Source organism: Centroberyx gerrardi, chromosome 11 (genome assembly GCF_048128805.1).
Source record: "Centroberyx gerrardi isolate f3 chromosome 11, fCenGer3.hap1.cur.20231027, whole genome shotgun sequence".
NCBI lineage: Eukaryota > Metazoa > Chordata > Actinopteri > Beryciformes > Berycidae > Centroberyx > Centroberyx gerrardi.
This window is the reverse complement of record NC_136007.1, coordinates 22,440,391-22,461,545: the sequence shown is the minus strand read 5'-3', so window position 1 is coordinate 22,461,545 and position 21,155 is coordinate 22,440,391. Positions and strand designations below refer to the sequence as shown.

The 21,155-nt window shown below is 45.9% G+C and overlaps 1 protein-coding gene across 1 annotated transcript in view; it reads right to left on the bottom strand.

The window, feature by feature from the left end:
- Positions 1-2: 2 nt before the first annotated feature.
- The window catches only part of fam222ba (family with sequence similarity 222 member Ba), a 29,209-nt gene continuing 8,056 nt past the window's right edge, over positions 3-21,155 (bottom strand). The window contains exons 2-3 of the mRNA XM_071900786.2: positions 10,258-10,385; positions 3-3,935 (exon numbers count right to left, since the gene is read on the bottom strand). Of these exons, the coding sequence (XP_071756887.2) occupies positions 2,140-3,935; positions 10,258-10,339 (1,878 nt within the window). The 5' untranslated portion in view covers positions 10,340-10,385 and the 3' untranslated portion in view covers positions 3-2,139. The remainder of the gene's footprint in view (positions 3,936-10,257; positions 10,386-21,155) is intronic.

Here is a 21,155-nt window from a genome sequence, read left to right as displayed (position 1 = left end):
TGTCAAAGCATAAATTAGAACTTTATTTTATTATTACAATATTACAAAAAGAGTAGCACAACTCTCACGCTCTTGCCTCTTATCTGTCGTACAGAATGACACAAAAGAAAGGCTTATGGACCTTCTTCCATTTCACAGCAATAGTACAAGAAACAAAGAAGAAAATAAAATTTAAATAACAAGCAAATCAAGTATTATAAATAGTCACAATTGCAAACTGAAGCTTTAAACTTGGAAAAAATGTTTGTTACAGCCCAGTAACTACACATTGCTAAAATATATAATTACAAAATATTACTCCATTTCTTGCTTTCCATAATAAAGAATCTCTAAGGAATTGCTATTCAACAAAAACTTCATTAAAATAAAAGACAAAAAAAGAAACCAGAAATTGCTGTTTCTGTGTATCCTTGCCATCTTCTTTCTCGTTATTATTTGGGGTTTTCATTAAAACCATGCTCATTTTCAAAGGAAAGTCCAAGGACCAAATACTTAAGGCTTCTTAAGGGCTGTTAGGGAGTTAGGTGAACAGAACATGGGCATCAGTGTGTACACACACACACACACGCACACACGCACGCACACACACACACACACTCCTCAACTCTACCCACATCAGCAGGCAACATTCACACACAGTCATTACACTTTAAAGTTACAGTAGTCTAGTAGGTAAGCCAGTGTACAATAAAATAAACAATGCATTTGCTGTTTCACTTTAAACTTAAAAGTCCGTTTTGTTTACCTCCAAGTGATCTTGCAAGTGATCAATTTGGTCTTTTCAAGCAGACTTCACATCAGAATCAGTAGCAACTACACATAACTTAATTCACTTAAGTTACTGCTGTGATTTCAACAAAGTCAGGATCAAAACTCTGGTTTGGTTCATAGTTAGTTTCTAAATGACATTAGTAACACTTCTACTTCTTCTACTCCAGAACTGAGTTTTGTCCTGCTAACTAACCTATCCCCTTCAATACCTGCAAAACAAACATCTCAACAATTCAAGTAATACATTTTTCAGGTTACGAAAATGATCGGAAAAGGAAAGCAACATAAAATGGCACATCTTCAAAAGAGTATGTCCTTGTTAACCTGACTTTGGCCATTTAAGGTGTCAGAGTTAATATTTCATGACTTTCTTCTGCACTGAAATAAAATAACATTTCACAATCATGTTGCCAAACCTCACTGGCATTGGCAAAAAAAAAAGTTTTTTTTTTTTTTTTACAGACACCTGAATTCATTGCAGCATTTTGAGCAGGACAGAGCATCGCCTTATCAACACTTTTGCTCCCTGCTGGATCTATACTATGTACAAACAACCTGATTACATGCTTCCTTAACTGACAGAGAGGAATCAACCTTGAACAGTGACCTGATTCAGAAACAGTCCTATTATACAAATAAATAATTACAATTCAAAAGAACAAAACCTCTTTGTACATGTGCATACCACAAGCTTTTCCAGCTGTACTTTGTAGTCTCCAGTGTGTGATGGCTTTGCACTGAAACAAGATCGTTACTCTCTCTTCTGTGGTGTCTTCAAGAGGAAATTGTTATGATTGTGTTTAATCTTGAAGTCACTATGAGATTTGAGTGTAAACACCAAAATGAAAATTAGCCACTTGTCTGATAAAACTAGTCAGAGCCGAGAATTCCTGACATGACCCTGTAAAAAAAACACAAACATCCCTCAGAAGATGTTTCTATTTTTCAGTGTGAGATCTGTTTTTCTTCTTTCTTCCATGCGTATGAAAACTTTGTGTAGAAGTAATGCAGAAATAATGCAGGATCCTTTCAGATCCAGGCACACTGATAGACAAGTATGATATAGGAAAGAAGCTAGGAATGAACAACACACACACACACACACACACACAAGAAAAAGTTCCCTAAAGTGCCACATAAAAGCACTCATTAACAGAAAAAAAATGTCAATTGATCACTTGCAAGATTGATAAAAAAAAGAAGAGGGACAAAAAAAAACCTACTGCTTTTCATTAAATATATTCATTTATCCTCTTTTACATTAGCGGTCATTTGTTTAAGTTATCAATTTAATTTTATTTCATGTGTTTCCTTTCTTAAGACTAAACAAAGGGTTTCTGATAACTGTTGTGTAGACAAGGCCATAGCTTATCTGTACCCTGGGTGCTGGATGAGAGCGGTTCTGCCGTCCCCGACCTCTGGACCTACCCTGCTCATGGGAGGCCTGTGCATCTTGCCCATCAACCCTAGATTTTGATCTCGGAAGTAGGGCGTCTGGAAGTCCCCACCCAAGTAATCTGCCGTTTGCATCAGATTAGTCTGGGCGGAGGAGGAGGTGGAGGAGGAGCCCGTCCCTAGCCTGTAATGGGGCGCCCCAGGGGGCCCACAGTCTAGCGTGGTGGCCCCCCCTGGGCCCGCACCATGGAATGGCATGGCTAGGTCCTGAGACCCAGAGCTGTCGCTGTTGGGTGTGGGCAGAATGCTGCTGTTCCAAATGTGGGACTGGAAGTAGTGGCCGTTGGTGTAGTGGGCCATAGGGCCGGGCATGCCGTTGTTGTTGACGGGGGGAGAGGGGGTGGGCTTCTCTACGGGAGGTTTCAGGGTGTAAGGCTGACCCACACACACCTCTGGGGGGTAGCTCATGCCCTTATAAGGGAAGCCGGGGTCCCGGGAAGGCTGCTTGCAGGAGTGGGTCCCACCGTTCTGAACATGGGGTAAGTGAGCCAACTGGTGATGATTCCAAGAGCGCATTTTCTGCTGCTGTGTGTTGTTATGTTGTTGTTGTTGTTGTTGTTGTTGTTGTTGTTGTTGTTGTTGTTGTTGTTGTTGATGATGCTGTTGCTGTTGTTGATGCTGTTGCATTTGTTGCTGTTGATTCTGCTGTTGATGCAGATGCTGTTGGAGGTGGTGTTGCTGCTTCATATCAGCGTGGTAGGCAGGCAAGTGGTTCATAGCAGCCATGCTGGGTGGAGGGTGAGACCCCACCGGGGCAGTGGCTTTCTCTGGGGGGCCGATAATGCAGTTGGGTGGGGGGAACCCAGGGGTGGCAGGATTGCTGTGCATGGACACCCTGGAGCAGGCGCTGATGAGCAAGTTGCGACTGATGGGGCTGGGGTTGGCGATCTGGCCCTCGCACATGGAGGTGGCTCCGGCGCCCTGGGCCCGAGCTTGGCAGAACTGGTTGATCTGATGCACGATGGTGCTCAGGTCGGCCTGGCGGCCCTGGTGCAGCCCGGCGGCCATGGAGAGCGGAATGGTTGAGGTAGAGACGGTAACGTTAGGCGGCGCGTCGCCATCTGGCAGCTTCCTGCCCCCCTGCAGGCCGGGAGGCGGCTGCTGCTGAAGGTGCTGCTGCTGGAGCATGACGGCAGGGGGCCCCTGGGGGTGGCCCAGGGCTGGGTGCTGAGACAGAGTCTGGGGTCTGGGCAGGCCCTGAGGGTGCTGGGCCATGGGGGGAGGGTGTCTGAGGCTCTGGGTCTGGCCCTGCTGCTGAGGGAGCATCTGTAGAGTCTGGGGGGGGGCCTGCGGTTGGAGGGGCAAGCTCTGCTGGGGCCGGGGGAGGCCCTGGGGAGGTGGATGGTGGTGGTTTAAAGTGCTGGTTGAAGCCACTTGGTAGGGTCCGGTGGGGGGGTTCATGATGACCTCAGGGTGCAAGCGAGCCCGAGTGCCGTCAAAATCCTTGAGGATGCCTTTGACCATGGGTACCTTGACGATGGCGAGGAGGCCTGTCTTGGCGCTGGCCTGAGAGGGAGGGTAAGGGCTGTAGCGCTGGCCTGACGTATCCAGCCCGTTCACGGTGCGCCGCACGTGGTTTCGCTGGGGGACCTTGACGCTGTTGGGGAAGATCTTGATGGTGAGGGGGTTGTTGGCAACCTTCTTAGCATAAGCATCCAATTCTGCAGGGGTTGGAAACTGAGCGGATCTCATCCTTTGTGTGGTGTCCCCTGGGGTGGAGGACAGGACAGGACAGGACAGGGAGAGAGAGAGAAGGCAGGAAGAGACAAAATTAGGGGGGACAAACAGAAGCACAATGAGACAACTTAATCCAGGTAGAAGACAACATGGCACAAAAGAGCACATCAGAGGTAATCTGAGCAGCAGAAAGGAACCTGATTTGGGCAGTGTTCTCACATTCCATACCTCAGTGTTTCTCTCCTTAAAAACCATCACAGCTCCCATCTCATAAGGACAAAGGAGATTTCTGATCTCATTCTCAGCGGAATTGTTGCGGCCAACACATTCCAATCTATAATCCAATTTCGTAGTGGTGTCGGTGACTTTGAGGTCAGAAGCTTTTAGTGGTCGTAATTTACGTAGCATCCGGGCAAACAATAACTGTGCATGGGAGAGGGAGTTGCGCTGCACGCTACTGAATGACAAACTAAACAAAGAGTGAGCGAGGCAGTGACGGTCCCCTGTGGCTGCTGTGGGGAGAAGGAAAGAAAGAGAGACAGCGAGAGACAGACGCAGAGAGCAGAGCTCCATGACAGCAGACAAGTAATCAGACACAGCAGCAGTGTCTCTGATCTGCGGGAACACCTCCCAGGCCTCGGCTCGGAGACATTTGTTACACCTGCTAAGCACCACAGCTATATTTAACAATGCCTATGTGACAATGCGACCATGATTGTGTATTTGTGCATGTGTGAGAGAGAGAGAGGGTGGAGGGGGGGGGGGGGCGTGTTTCATTTATGAGCCTGCTTAAGATGTGTGTGACAAGATCATGCAGGTGTTGGCTAATGTGTCAGCGTCTTGTGCATAATGCGCTTGTTTTTAGTCTGGGTGGATATGATTGCATGTTTCAGTCTAACGCAGTGTACTCAGTCCCATTTTCTTCACTAACACAATAAAAGTCAGTGATAATCGGTTTAGAGACTGCTGCCTTTAGCTATTGTGATATGAGCGGAGGACAGGCTCTTCCCCCTGCTTTCCGCTCTTAGTCCGCGGTCTCACTGTCCCCGTCACCCTGGCCCAGCCAGTCTGACCTACTTACACTACACAGCTTTAGGACTGAGTGACGGACATGAATACGTCTGACCTGTGGGAAGAAACACTAGTCTGATTATAGAGCTACATTGAGTTCACTCTTTCATTGTATTTGAAGAGGGGGCTTTTCAGTTCAGTTCAGTTAAAATGGATGTTGTCATTACGGCATACAGGCTAGTTCTCTCTGTTCTTTAGTGAGCAATAATCTGAAATGTCAAGCGATGCTGGCAGAAGTGTGCGGTTTCATGTGGACGTGGCTGTTATGCTCAGTCTCACAGCAGGCAGACCGGGCTTGAGGGATGAGGCACAGAGCTGAACTGTGAGTGCTGACACGATGGCACCATGAGTTGTGCCAACCGGCTAATTAATTCCCGCTTTATTTGTGAACAGGAAACAATGGGTAGCGATGTGCGGGGCCGGTATGGGGTGGCACACAGGGGGCTGCTGTGACTAACTGCTCAGCCTGCTGATGGCAGCCTCATTAATGCAGGGGTCTGGGCCAAGGCGCTAGAGCTCAACACCCTCCATCACCGAGGCCTAATGTCTCCCGTGGAATAAATGCCGGGGTAAGCAAACACAGACAAATGAACACTTACACACGAGCACACAGACATGCTGAGGATGGACTTCACCTGTCAAACACAGGTAATGATTAATGACCTCGGTGGAAATGGCGGCGACTCATCCAGTGACAGAGGCAGACTGAATAAAAACTAAGCCGTTTCATTGTAACAATTCCCATGTTTTGGGGGTATTACTGGGTTAAAGTCACTGTACGATGCAGAATATTTGTTCAAAGTAATAAAAATGGCATTTTGATAAATTATAATGCAAGTTGTTTACTATAGGTATGCAAGATATTTTTTAGAGCATATGAGACTGTGGCGCAACCTCCTTGCTCTGCAATTGCTCTCAAAACCTCACGTCAGTATAGTTGTAAGGAGGGTTGTAAGGCAGGTAGTTGTAAGTAGGCAGTTAAATGGAAGAGAGTACTGTCAATTGTTGCAATGTATTCTGCAGTTCTTTGCATTTCATGAGAAAGGAATCCTCTACATAAAACTGGAATTGTGGATAGCATGAATGAATGTCAATGAGCTTAACATGGAAATATAAAATGTGACATCCAACTGTTAAATATTTACATCTGTGGTGAACATCAACTAGCAGGGCTTTCCTTGCTTTCAGGAGAGGCTCAGGTGGTAACTTAACTAGAGAGGTGGGCTTTGTGGGGATGGGAGATTTGAGTTTTGCTATAAGAGTACAAAATGACTGTGGCAATGTGGAGTAGAGGTGGAGATAAATGAATACAAGCATGTCAGAGGTTCATTAGAGAACAGGCTCTTGAATGGCATCACCTTGTACAAATTGGTCACATGATAACTTCACCAGCTAATGAATTTAAGAGAAAAAAAAAGAACAGAATGCATCATTAGTCTTTTAATGATATGGACCAAGCTTGGTGTAGCAGAAAATACATCATTGTGGAAATTATGAATAATGACATTTATGCATTTATGATCATAAATGAAGCCAAGTCTCCAGTTCAATATTTTTGTGGAGGAAATTGAACAAGGGAAGAAGCACTATATATTCTAAATGTACAATGTAGAGGTGAATTCAGCTTTGCATATGCTTTTAGAGTGAGAAATATTGAACCTAACATGTAGCAAGTATAGAAATTTCACACCAACCATATATAGATAGTGCTTTTACTTTGCCAGTGGCTCTTGGGTAATGGGCTTTATTGTAGAGTTGTGAGAGTAACATAGAAAGCGATGTCAATGCCTGGAAACTGACCAATGCATTAAATTGGAACAGGGATTATATTTTGTTGGCAAAACTAAACCAGCCATTTCAGTACAAAAGCCAATCAGAATGGAGAATTTAAAAGAGCTGTTGTAAAATGTATAATACATTACAGATAACACTGGTATCTGACTCCAGATTGAATGTTCCTATGGTAATTTCTTTGTGTTATGCCAGTGACATTCAAGACTGAACTTTTTTCCAATGTGAAATAGAGTAATGGGTAAATTACTGTTTTAGGGTAGTTTGGTCCAACACTAGATAAAACTGACCTTTTGGAGGTTTACAGAAGTATTAGAATCCTGGACACTTTTGATTAAATTCCCGAGTATACATTATGGAAGCAGATATAGCTCATTAGTCATTCAACCTGAACCTGCAACCTAGATTAGTTAGGGAGCTTATAGCATCAAGGGAGGGTTAATGAGGATGTGAGTGAGGTTTGTAGGCGGCTGCTGGTGGCTACAAGCATATCATCTCTCAGATCTCCAGCTAAGCACGTTCCCAGGGAGGGAACAGGGGAAAGAGGCCAGTCTGGCCATGCGTTAATTACCCCACTGCTAGCTAGCTAGCTGGAACGCTAGTGCACAGTCAGCAGGCGCTAATTAGGATTTCTCTTATTCAAACTACTGTTTTTATTGAACAAGGTTTAAACAGCAGGGGGCAGGGGCTCATGCTGCTTTAAATGGCAATTTTCACACAAGAGCAGGAAATTGGGTCTGAGGCTTCAGTGTCAAATTAGATGTGTGAATTCAGTTCCTACATAAAGCCACCTCCTCCTATTTTTGCAGACTTTCATACTGGCTGAGCAGAGCATCCCATATTGATGGCACAAGACCCTTGACGAATGGAAAATCATATAAAAAGAGGAAAAGTAAGGTAGCTGCTTTTGATCTCAGTGGGGTCCCGAGATGTAAAAATCAGCGCTGCAGACCAGCTGTACTCACTGTTTGTTCTGCCTACAAGAGCTGAGGACCAAGGGCCATTTCCTGGTATCTGAGTCATCCTGCCCAGAGGACAAGCCTTTTTCTCTGTGCCCCACTGTCTCCTTGTGTACCTGATCTGCTCCTCCGGCAGCTCTTACATTTCACAGCCATCATCTGTTAACCGTCTCTCCCCGATGATAAATAAAGCAGCTGCCCTGGCCTTGCCTCTGACAGCAACCTGCAAGCTCGTAACTTTAAATGACTCTCCCATGCACAGATTCACCCAGAGGAGAGGAGGCAGTGCAGAGCAAGGCGATCTGGAGCTCTGGGTGAGAATGGAGGGAGGGGAAAATGCAGAAAAGACAAGTTTCTACAATGCAACACTCAGCATGGGAATGCATTGAGCAGCTGAAAGGATAGTGCTCAAGGATAGGCACATGGGAACACAAATTGGAGCTAATTATGTGAACTCTCCCTCTAAGCCTTTTTTTTCTATTTCTGTGGGAATGTGCGAGTCTATTGAATAAGGATTTCATGTGACTACTAGTCCCTGAATCTCACCTAATAGCAGTCAAGCATATCTCTTACGGAGTTAAGCTGTCAAATTATCTTTCACGCTGGGTGAAAGATGGTGCTCTGGAGAAACGACAAGTCCTGTGGCATGTGTGGACAGCCAGGAGATAGAGAGCAGTGCATTACTTAAGGGTTTAGGCCTGGTTGGGGCTGTGTGTGGCAGAGCATAGGGAATAGATGCCTCAAGACACAACGGCTGCACGGGACTCCAGACATCCTGAAGATGATTTACAGGGACTGGACAGTAGGCAGCAAGGGAGGCAGGTGACCTGAGAGAATGTGGATTTTCTTTTCGTTCCGTTTTTTTCTGTGGCACTTTGATAAAATGATTGTGTAAATTAAACACATCCCCGTGGCTTTTGACGTAATACAGCGTCTGTAACTCATACTCTGAAGAGCAGATGAAAAGGAAAGGCAGTATGGGAGAATGAAGAGGGGGGAAAAAAATAGTTTTGAAAGTACATGTCTAGTACTGCCCGTGCTGTGTGATGCACACTCAATCAACAAAATGGATTACAATGTTGGGCAGAAAGACAAATTGAACTCCAGTTGTGCCTACCGCTCTGATGTGCGTTAGTGTGTAACATAAAGGAAGTGCAGAGAAACACTCTAGCTGATGGTTGTACCATGTCACTAGCCTGCCTGGGTGAGGCAACAGACGCTGGCACTTAGCAGACTCCCTCACGCTCACTGATCTCCTGGGGGTAGGCTGATTACTGTGATTCTGAAATTACAGTCTTGATGAGCTAGAGAGAGCATTTTACAACAAAAAAAAAACTGCAGCAGAAGTGGGTCAGGCTGGGACTGAATATCCACTGTGAAAGGGAGGCAGGCAAGAGAAAAAGGAGACTTATGTATACTTACTATAACCAAATAAATAAAGGTGGTCGACTGGATGAGAAATGGGTCTGATCAATAATGGACATATGAATCATGTCAAAGGCCCACTATAAGACATATACTTCCACAAAAAGACTGACAATATATGCAAGTGTCACTGTGTGCAGGTATCACTGGGACAATACCTACTATGAGGACAAAATATTGCATGACTAAATGAGTTAAAAAAGGCTGAATAATCTCTTGCACTATTACAAAAGATTATTGATTTAGTCATTTCAACAAAAATCTATATTTTAAGACTGACTGTGTAGGCTAGTGGAGATAATTTGAATTCAATTTGAATTCACAGTTGCCTAGAAAACACTGTTATTTCCCATTCATCAATTTGCCATGCAATATTTTGTTCCCATCTCATTGGTCACTGCCAATTGATCTCAAGTAGTGATTGCTGATCAAAATTCTCCAATGGTGTTGCAGCTCATCACACCCTACAGGAGTCAGTCTGGGTGTGTCAACACTCGAGTTGTAAAAACCAAACATATTAAATAATTGGGCTGGCTCTGACTAGTCTGCAGTTGAACTGGGAGAACAGATTGAGTCTTAAATTCATTCACATTATCATCAGGGCCAACCACTCATCCAAAAACTGCCTGAGAATCTGACAGTTGACCCTTCCTGATGGTGAAAATTAGTCAAGATGGTCAAATCCAAAATATAAATGGGGCAACAGTTTTGTAGTATCTCTGCAGCTTGTATCATCACAGGGCCGCACCCTTGTGGTACACAGGTCTTCAGGGTGGGAAAGAGGAGGAGGACAGTAGAACGATGGAGAGAAGGATGGATGGGAAAACGGGAGGCAGCCAGTTCACCGTTCTTCAGCAAATTAATAGCACAGTTCATCCTCATTTTCCTTGAAGAGAGATCTATCATGTTGGAGCACAAAAAAATTCTCTCTCTCTCTTTTTTGGTTTTAACACAGAGCTGTTGAAGAGAACCAGGCCAGGGTTGGCATGTGCATCTGATGTGGGGTGGGCAGCAGGATTTTAACAGCTTGGTTTGTGTGGGATGGTGGTGGTAGTTACAGTGTGTGTGTGTGTGTCCCCTTGTGTTGGCGTCAGAGCTCAGTACTTACATTTCTGAAGTCCAGTGTTCATCTGCGTGTGGGGGAGAAGCTGGAGGGAGAGGTCACCTGGCCCTGGCAGACAGGCCAGCATTTCACACAGACACTAATGCAACATGGGACACGCGCTTCTCCTCACACTGCAAAGAGTAGAGGGAGGGAGAGAGAGAGTGTTAGAGAGAGAGAGCTAGAGAGGTCAGTAGTCAGACATAACTGCAGGGCAGCACATGGTGCATAGCGATACAGAGGCAGGGTCCGGACTAATAGAACTCTGTGGCCATCCCCGGAGGCACGGGGCTGAGGGAGACATAGTTACCTTTCAATTAGAAACTGATTCACACCTGGAGCATCAGGTAAGGTGACATTTGATGCCAATAACAACTTCAATTAAACATCAAACAGCTGAAGTAAAACGGGCAGACTGGGCCCGAGGGACTGGCAGCTTTAAATCGACTCGGTCCCTCCTCCTCGCCTTGCATGTTAGTCAGCTAGTTGGACCCTGCTACCTGCACTCTACCTCTCCGCCTCCACCAGACCATGGCAGAGGAAATTAATGACTCCTGTACACTCTAAAAGAACACACTCGAGAGGCCCGGTGCTGACAAGTTAGTAAGTCCTCGATCGATACTGCAGTCCCCTAGACCTCAAAGAGGCCTTTATTTTGGGGACATTAAACAATGGAGCGGGCTAGCAAAGCCATGAAAAGAAATGAATAAACAGGGCTACAGTTCCAATAAATGGCTGCCACTTTGTGCAATAACCTGATGTAATGGAGAGAGAGAAAACAACGTTAGCCATGCTCCACTTGGCTTACTGCTGTATTCAAAACACCACAGATGCTTGCTTAATCAGCACTGAAGAACAGTCAGGGAGCAAATTAAGTCTACAGAGTCCGCGCCCTCCCCTTTTGCTGCGTGGCATCCGAACAGGGTGGCGAGTGTGCGCAGACAAACACCGTCTATGAGAGAGGCAATTACCCACAAAACAACCTTGGCATGCCTGTCTGCCGCAGGGTGATGGCTTAAAAGTGTCTGCCCCCCCGCAGGGAAAAGAGACAAGTGGAGGAAAGAGTGACAAAGCGAGAGAGAAAGGTGGAAAGAGAGAAAGAAGGGCGGCTGGTTGGGGGGGGGGGTATGAACTTGCTTTAAAAAGCAGGAGCTCAAAAAGGTCAGGATGACAGCTCATTTAAATCCTCCCAGCGAGGGGAGAAAAAACAAGCCTTAATGAAGCTGCCAGTTCCACACAGATACCTGAGAGCTGTGCACCTTGGGGCGCTGCAGGGGCAGGGCGGCAGGGGGGGAGGGAGGGAGGGAGAAAAGGGTAGAGGGGGGGAGATTGGTGGGTGGCAGAGATGCAGTCTTGAGACAGATCTGAGGATTTGCGGGTGTTGTATGCTGCGTCACCCTCTCCGTTGCCCAGCCTCCCACTTCTCTCATCCTCCTCCCCACTCCCTGCTTCCTGATTTACAGCCTGGACCGCCATATGGCAGCAATCCCTGCCCTCGATTCAATGTGTCACCATGCATTAACTTTAATTGGCCTGATATGTTATTCTTTTCCCCCGGCCTTGGAAGGATTTTAGGTACATAGCGCCTTGATGTCAGCAGGCAAGATTTCCAGCTCCCTCTCATTTATCAGGGTGCCAAGATTTCTCACAAAGATAACAGCAATCTCTTTGACAACAGACAGGTTTGGGATGGAAGAAAACTAAATATCAAATACAACAGAGTTTTTGCTAGGGGCTTCAAAAGCGAAACAGTGGCAGGAGAGTGAATTGATGTGAAAAAGAAAACACCAATATAAACCTATCAGTTCATTTGTTATAAGAACACACACACACACATCAACACACTACAGGCAAAAACAGCCAACAGGCCATCCTCCCACCCCCCTTCCATCCTCCCCCACAGCGCCCCTGAATGTCAGAAAACTGTGTAGTGGGGAGTGCAGCGGCAAAGGTCAGCCTATGGTAATGCCCCAGCTGACACTCTGCTTTACAGCGGAGAGCAGGAGGAGATGAAACCAGACAGACAGAAGCCTGACGTCTACCGACTCGCCTGCCAGCACCACCACGTCTCTCTGCCACAGCAACTTCAAATATACATCACACACCAAACACTGGCACTTTCTACAAAGGCACACACACCCGCAGAGGCTTTTTCAACACACAGACTATTTGTATACGGCGCAGAAAGACGACTCCTGACAGGGCGTCGAGCCCAGACAGGGATTGAGCCTCCTAAAGTCAGAGACACCTCTCTGCAGGTCGCTGTGGGCATCCAGCTGGCCAGGCTGCTGACTTCTGCTGAGTCCTAATTGCCCTCTGAGCACCAGGCGGGGGGTTTAGGTCTGGTCTGCCTGGAGCTTGATTCTCCAGCCATCCAGCCAGGTAGGTGTCTACCCTAACGGCTTACTAGCCTTTGTGATGTGGAGACGCAGCCCCTCCTGAGTGGAAACAGTGTTGCGTCTACGGAGGCCCGGCCGAGCCAGCTGGGCAGGCCTGTAGAGCAGGGATTGGCCTGGTGGAGTTTAGCCAGGCGTCTCACACTATCAACCCCATGCAGACAGACACCACAGGGTTCTCAGGGTATTAAGGGCCCCCGTGACTCGGCAAGTCTCCACCAGCTACTTATAGAACCGTAATAAAAGTGTGTGAATAACTGTGTGGCTTTCATTATAGACAAATAAAGGCAAGCAGACAATGCAGGACTTGAGCAAGTGATGCGCATGGCTTGTGTCATGTGTCAAATTGCTCCCATAAAAGCTGACCTATATTTTCCTCTCATTCCTCAGTGGGGAAGGAGAGAAAGAGAAAGCCTTCTGAGGAGTAAAAAACACCACGCAAAGAAAGAGAAGAAGGAAGAGGGTAGAAGGGAGCCATTTAGAAAATTATACCAGCCGACTATATTTATGTGCTGATTGCTTTGATCAATATCTTCTCCATCAACTATGATCTGCTTTTGCTAGAAATTTGGGAAATGTGGGAAATGCACCGGGCTAATTGCATAGGAAATCATCTACGAAAACATCCACCAGCAGTAATGTGAGAGGAAAATTGAGAATCGTGCACCAAAAATAAGCTCATTAAAAGGAGATGCGTACAAGAACATTACTGGAGAACAACAACAACAACAAAAAAACAAGGTGAAAAAGTCTGTTTGGTTACTGGTTGAATATTAGCAGCTATTCTATCCCAATTAAAAGCAAAAGCAATTAGGAGAACCAAGTCACCATGTTGTACATTGCTTGTGCTAATGGCTGAAGGAGAGGAGAGCGGAGGAGAAAGCAGGCTGCTGTTATTTAATTGCATGTTTACCCCCAGGTTATGGGTCTGAAATAGAGCCAAGAAAAAAATGTTGCTGTAGAAATTCAATGCAAGTCCAGTGTGTTGATTCTCTCAGGGACAGAGAGTGAAATTACTTTTCTTTGCAAGCTGAGCCTCTGAATGGGAGGTAAAGAAAGAAAAGGAGCAGGAAGAACAGAATAGCTTTTTACCCTTGAATACCAAGCCAGAGCGTTCCGTCAAAGAAAGGAGAAAGAAAAAAGCCTTGGCTCTTGTGCACGTTGGGAAGAAATGACTGTTCACATCAGTATGGCCTTCATTAGCCCATCAGGCTTTACAAACAGCAGAGGCGGAACAGGATTTGCTGAAGCAGGGCTGTTGCTAGCAGAGGGCCCACAGGCATGTTAGGCTACCAGGGCTGGTTCGCGTTCTCACACAACAGATCCTGATGACTCCAGCACATCCTGAGGTGTTCAGGACAGGCAGTTTGCTTTTTCAGCCAGCAGAGACCCCTCATCAACCCGGAATGCTATCTCACACAAAAAAGAGAAAGGGCGTGTGACTGGGAGATGGCTAAGATAGTGAGTGGAGGGTGAAAAGGGAGAGAAGACAACCAACCCCAGCCAACTCGCACACAAACCGAGAGTCAGTAAAATACTGGTTCCAAACTTGCAAGACAGAGGGTGTCAGGGATAAAACTGTCAAACAAGGAAATTGGTGCAGTAGTGTGGGAGAGAGGAAGAGAGCTACTTGAAACCCCTCTCCTTTGGAGAGAGGGAGGGGTCTGTGAAACAACTGGGAGACTGTATGAACGCTCAGAAAGCAACTGATGAAAAAGTGACAGTTCCCTGAGGTGAAATGGTGGATACGGAGGGGAGAGAGACAGCGTGCCCCTAGAATAATGCATAGTCCACAGTTGGATAGGCTAAATCTTTGCTTACGTGTCAGATACGGAAAGTCTGTTTTACAATGAGAGTGCGGGCTCTTAGAGGAGCTGTGTACCATGAAACTGACTAAGAAAAGGAAACGCGCTGTATGAGGCCTCTTCTTATCAGACAGTGGCCTCATTCCTGCTCTCTTGTCTCTACATCAGTGGCTGAGAGCCTGTGGCCCAGCCCCCTGTATGCCGTCTACGTCCACTGCTCCTCGCACAGGGAATGATGACAGTGGTGGTGGTGGGAGAGGGGATGAGAAGATATGGGGCAGCGTCCTGGCCCGGCCTCGCTTCCTCTGCCAGGGCTATGTCATGGTCATTACCCATCCACAACGGCAGGGCTGCAAGGACAGCCAACCAAGGTCTCAGGCTATTCTTCGGCTCTGGGTCACTTTCACTAACAGCCACTTAAGCCCACTTGGCTTCCCAATGCGCCCCACAAATGTGGAAGGTAGGACTAAGTGTGCATGTGCTCAGCCATGTCAAGTCTGGCCGGGATCCGAAGAGGCGGGCCAGTAGAAAGTGCTGGCGGAGTTGCATGCACGCCGGCAAGAATGCCAAAATGCCGGGGCCCTACCCATGCCATTTGACAGACATGTTTACACCTAATAGAAAATGCAGTGTGGATGGCCTGCCAAAACAGAAGGGATCCAAAGTGAGGGGTGCCAGCCTAGTTATTTATTTATCTGTCGCAAATCCATCCAGAGTGCAGTCAGAAGCTGGGCATGCCTCACTGAGGAAAAAGCCAGCCTACTCTCAGACATGACAGTCCTAAACCACTTGGGGGGGGGGGGAAATCTGACATGTAGTAAAAGAACAGGAAAGCAAAGATCTCTGGCCCAGCTCCAGAGCTTGCATTTGATTTACTCACACGCTCTTAATACATTTCAGCCTAATTCTGATTAACACATGCAACAATTCAAATTAATCAGGGGCTGCTCTAAAACCATCCATGACAAGGGTCTGCGGCTGGGCCATTCCTCTCCCAGCACTGCAATTAAAACAGAGTGCGACTTGGCAGTTGGACTTGGAAGCGCCCAGCAAATGTTTAAAACATAGCTTGGTGTATTGGGTATGACAGATGACAACAGTGGAGAAACATAGAGATGCACAGGAATGTACATAAACACCATAGAAGAGATTCTTTATCTTCTGCAGAAACCTTAGCCCTCTGCTAGCCATCAGATCACACCGAGAACTCAGAGACAGCGCTCATACATATGAGAGCGATGCTGTTCCTTTCATGTCCTCGACGGTGCCACATCAATGTTATCTTTGCATATTCCCCCTTATCACACCAGGCAACAATGTGCCGGGTCACATGCTGCCGTGTCACAGATGCCAGACTGTGGTGTTTGGTACCGCACTGAGCAACAACCAGAATGGCATGGTTATAACAACACTGATATACAGATACTGGACTAAATCTACTCTGTGTGTTTGTGTGTGTGTGTGTGGGGGGGTTGTACTTGTGGTCATAGAAAATGTAAGGACTCCTGGTGACTGGTTTTTTGAGTTGCTTGTGGTGTGAATGCTTGGTTATAATTCACATAGTTGTGGTACAAGCAGGCAAACACAAGCAAACCTAAACAGACTAGCCTGTGATTAACCGATCCACTGCAAAGATTTTCCATGTGAAAGAAATATCCACTCAAAGACTACATGTGAATTGGATTCCCTGCTCTGCAGGCAAAAATAACAACTTTTAAATAATTCTGACAACAAATTCAATCCACACACTTAATTGACAAATACACATTCAACAGTTCATATGACAAAAATGTTATGAAAATACATTATAGCTAAGTAGTACGAATGATTTATTACATAAAAGCCCATCACTGGTTTAAAAGCAGTCTTGTGAGTAGCCCATTCTAACTATTTGACTGTGTAAGGCAGCCAGGCCTTTCCCTGGTTAGTGGGAAATAACTCAATGTGCTGAGAGCTAAAGCGCGGCAGCATTGTTCCAGCTGGCGGAAAATAGGGAAATGAAGATGGAGTGGTTTGATTTCATTTGTGAGCAGGTGCATCCATTTTGTGTTCTTCCCCACACCCACCTCGCCTCTCTCAGTCAAAGCGCTTATCAGAAATTGGACACCCCAGTGACAAATTGAGCCTGCGATTAAAGGGAGAAAGAGGAAAGCTTTGTTAAGTGCTGCTGATTGGGATCCCAGGCTGTCCTCACATAGGAATCAGAGGTGTGTGTGTGTACTTGGTACAGAGCCAATAGCAGAGCTGACACCACCACCACCTCCTCTCCCATTTTCCCCTCTCTCCAGGTGTTCCCACGGCTTACATTTCTGCTCTGAGTACTCGGCAAACAAAACCAAATCAATGCAGCTGTTCCTCCCTCCATGCTAGCCACACACACACACACACACACACACACACACAGAGGAAATGACACAGGAAAACATAAATACACACCAATATCCACCAATGATTTTCCCCTGCTGGAATAATGACCTCCCCTAGTATTGCCAGAACCTTCCTATTGACATGTGCGCGGTGTTTAACAGAGAAAAAAGTAAGTCTCTGTGTGTTTGTCCCACCCAGGCCAGTATTATTGACCCAGCATTAACCAGCCCTGGCCTGTTTGTGAGCGCGGCTGGGCTTGGTGTGTCAGGCTGGGCTGATTTAGGAGGAGGGTCAGAGCAGCTCTGCTAGGCAGAACTGTGGGAGCGCTGACTCTCACAAATCATCCTAAAAGGGCTTAACGCACAAAAACAGCCACCGGTGTTACACAGGCCTGGTGTGGGAGATTTATCAGCTGTGCCATTATACTAACCGGCCTCTCTCTCTCTCTCACATGCATATATACAGACTGATATACATACATACATACATATATACACAGGGAAGAAATCCTAAATGTAATGCCAAATATGCCAGGTCCCAAATGTGTACTAGGGGTGGGAGGACTCACTCAATGAATTCAACCTTTTACAATTCTGCATCAAAAACATAGGTAGATAAATTTTCTTCAGCCTTATTGTGCTATTTTATGCCGACGTTGCATGCAAGCTATTGGTTTAACGTCTGGAATGGAAGTGTGTGCACTGTCTAAATCTGTGTTAACTTAAAAGGGGAATACCATACATTTTTAAAATTAAGGTGTTATAATAACCTAGGGCAGCTCAATCATCATTTATGAGCATAAAGGCGGTCTACTAAAAAAAAAGAAATTGAGTGAACCAGAGCTTTGTGATCGACTTTATTATTATTTTTATACGTTTTTATATGTTAATGCATTTATAAAGCTCTTGTGACAGGCACAATGTTCCCAGCTTTTATGTTGGCTCTTTTCAATGCAGGCCAAAGAAAATAGTACTTACTAAGACTCTTTGGCAGCACACTTGTTCTGTTAGTAAAGTGGATTATTGAAATGCAAGTCTGATGATGAGTATTCACTTCATGAACTTGTGTAATGTACTGAATCGGTTATAAAAAAATCGTGCTGCATTGAAAACGGTTATATAATGGAACTGTAGCCATACGGATCAAAAACAAATCGCTTCATGCCAATTCCCACCCCTGCTGTGTACCTGCTCAATACAAGCTGATCCATCTCCATTCTGTGTCTGTGGAAGGTAGGTAAGGTCAGCCGCCTCCATGGCAGCTCTGACATTCAGTCTGGCCTCCAGCGAGACCAAACGAGTCCCCCTCACATCAACAGACCAGCCAGGAATAAAAGAGCTCTTTCTCTCCCGGACGGGGCTGTGTGAGATGTGTTCGCTTTGCCCCTGGCGACACACAAGACATTTTTGGTCTCTCCTTCATCTCCTGTGTGTATGTGTGAGTCTCTCCACCCACGGCTCATTCCCCAACAGACACCGGCTCCGGGCCCCGGGCAGCCAGCCGGTGACTCTGAGGAGAGCCAGGCAAACACAGGCCCGGCATGGCAAACATCTCACCCCTGTGTCTGCATGGGAACATCTGGCCCTCCCAGGCTCGCAGAGCCGACCGCACCCTCAGTCTGTCTGACTGTCTGCCTACATAGTGTGTTTGTGCCCATTAGTGCTGTCATGATACCAGAAGTTTAACTCCAATACCAATACTAGTTTAATATCTAAAAATTCAATACGACTACAATACCACAGAAAAGAACAAAAATGTCAGAGAACAACCACTGTGCTTCATTTCAATTAGTTGTGTTACCAAATTGACTTGCTTTACAGCAACTTTTGCACAGGGTTGGGTGTCCATCTTTGTCGGCTCTATAAGATAAATAGTTCCATGTATTGCTCCTGACACCAGTTTGTCAACCAGTTTAGGTGAATTAGGATTCAGTTCATGATATTCAACTGTTAGACTGTTGAATTTTGTGCTGGCTGCTGCAGTCCAGCTTGCAGAACACAACTGGAGAAAGTATTGAGTTCAAACTTTCACAATGGTATCCGTGTAGTATTGAAATTTCAGTTATTGTGGCAACACTACTGTATATGGCTATCCCTGAGTACATAAAGCTAACTCAAAATATTACATTTCTTTTTCTAGCCTATATCATTGAGATGGAGCCATATAAAAGTAATAGAGTTAGCCCGGCTGATCAGAACTCCTTTTCCTCTCTCTCTCGCTCGCCTCCTTGCATCATGCCCGCTCATACAGATCTCTCCCCCGGCCGTCCAATGATTAAAGACTGATGAGGCATGCTCAAAGGTCTATGCCATTGAACACAACATTAATGCACCCAGCAGCAAATTTTTTGCCATCGACCCCCGTTCCCCGCAATAAGGACAGAGCCATCAATCAGGCCGAGATAGCCGACACCAGACATGGGCTGATGAAGTAGGGGACTTTGGAGCTAATGACAAATGGATCTCTCAGATATGGTCACACAGTATACTATGACAGTCCGCCGAGAACACTTGACCTTTAGGAAAATCCTGAGCCACTTTTCACCGACACCGTGTGATGCAAAAATGGAGGATATGCAAAGTGCTGCTGCTGTTAAGAATGTGCGGTCAGGTTATTGTGTGAGAACTCGTGGGTGTAGCTAAAAGCCACAGAGCCTCCACCCCATCACTCTCAGAGCTGCCCCTGGCCGTGCCCAGCCCTCCTCCGTTCTCACACTCAACCCTGGGAGTGACCTTCAGGAGGCCTGCTAGTCCTGCTAATTGGGGTCTCTAAAGAGCAGAGCTATCCACCCCCCACGCTGCACTGGAGGAGGGACTGCGGGGGGAAAGGGAGGGAGAGATAGCAGGGCCCGGTGTTATCCATTTTGTGGGAAACAGACAAAAAAGTGGAATTTGGGTTTAAACACTGAACTCAGAAACACTGAATGAAACTTGGGCTGCATTGAGGGGAAAACAGTCATATAATTGAGTAATTTGTAGCATTGGTGTTGAGGTATGCTGGTAAACAGAAAGATACCTCAACACAACTGTAACATAAGAGCAGTATGTGTGGCAGAAGGGTTGTGCATAATGTGTATGTACATTATGTCTGACCCTTTCACTTTAATAAGAGTGGATATTGCTTTTCATCTTCCTGATACTTGAAGTAAGACATTAAGATTTAAAGGCAAGATCACCAAGAAGATTTGAAGTGCTGTGGGATAAAACAATAACAGTAATCAATATAAAACAACTATGAATAAATACTACTACTACTCAAAGTAAGCGCGGTGTATGCCTACTATAAGCACAGATATGAAAACAAATTATATGATTACCAAGAAAGGAGAGGGAGTGTGGGTCAGGTAGGTGGATTTTTATCTCTAGGCCAGCAGGGTTGATGCCCTGCTCTCAAGAACATGGAGCAGACAATGACACAGGTGATTTAGTGCAGCTATGCACCGGCCTCGCCAACACATCACCATATCAGGGCCACTTCCTATCAGTGTGATCACCACTCAGTAACCCAGGGGAGGAAAATTTACAGGAAATCATTCTATAAAAAGAACAAGATACTAAAACACTTCATGTTGGGATAGAACGAATTAGGTGCTTGCTAAGAATGTGTTTAATGGTAAAAGACACACTATGTTGAACATGAAGGAATTAAAAATACATACAGTGAGCCAAATAACCAATTTAAAGCCAGTCAATGGTAGATTCAATGAATGAGACTTAGAGTAGGGATGGTCATGAATAGGAAGGTCTGCATTTAATTTGCTAATCCATCATTCTAATTGTACTCACTAACAAAGAGAGAGGAGAGTGGCCAGGCATTCAGGAGCAATGGAGCATGTTGCGGGGTGCGTGTGGTTCTCCATGGAGCCAGCGGGGCCGCGGCCCTTGGCCCTAAAAGCCTGGCCGGCGCTGGGGTGAATGGGTTCTGACTAGCTCAACACAGGCAAGACTAATCCCTTCATGTCCAAGGAATTGTTTAACTACGTTTGACTGATTAACCCAAACCTCCAATTCCGCTTAGAATCTATTGGTTCAATCAACTCTCTCTCACTCATCATGCTGCAGTGTGTGGGTGGTGATGGTGACGGAGAGAAAGATAGAGAGAGAAAGAGAGAGAGAGAAAGAAAGAGAAAAACAATGGGGGGGGGGGCTGTAAAACAATCCATTTGGAGGAAGCATGGAGAAGTCAAAAGGACAGCTTTTTTGTTCGAGCTGCAATTCTCAAAATGCACATAGCACATGAGTTCTTGCGAACCAGCTGTCGCTAGCATTCAAAGGTCAAGAGAACTCTTGCCTTGAGAGAATTCCAATAGATACTGTAGAAAGTCAGCAGTACCTCG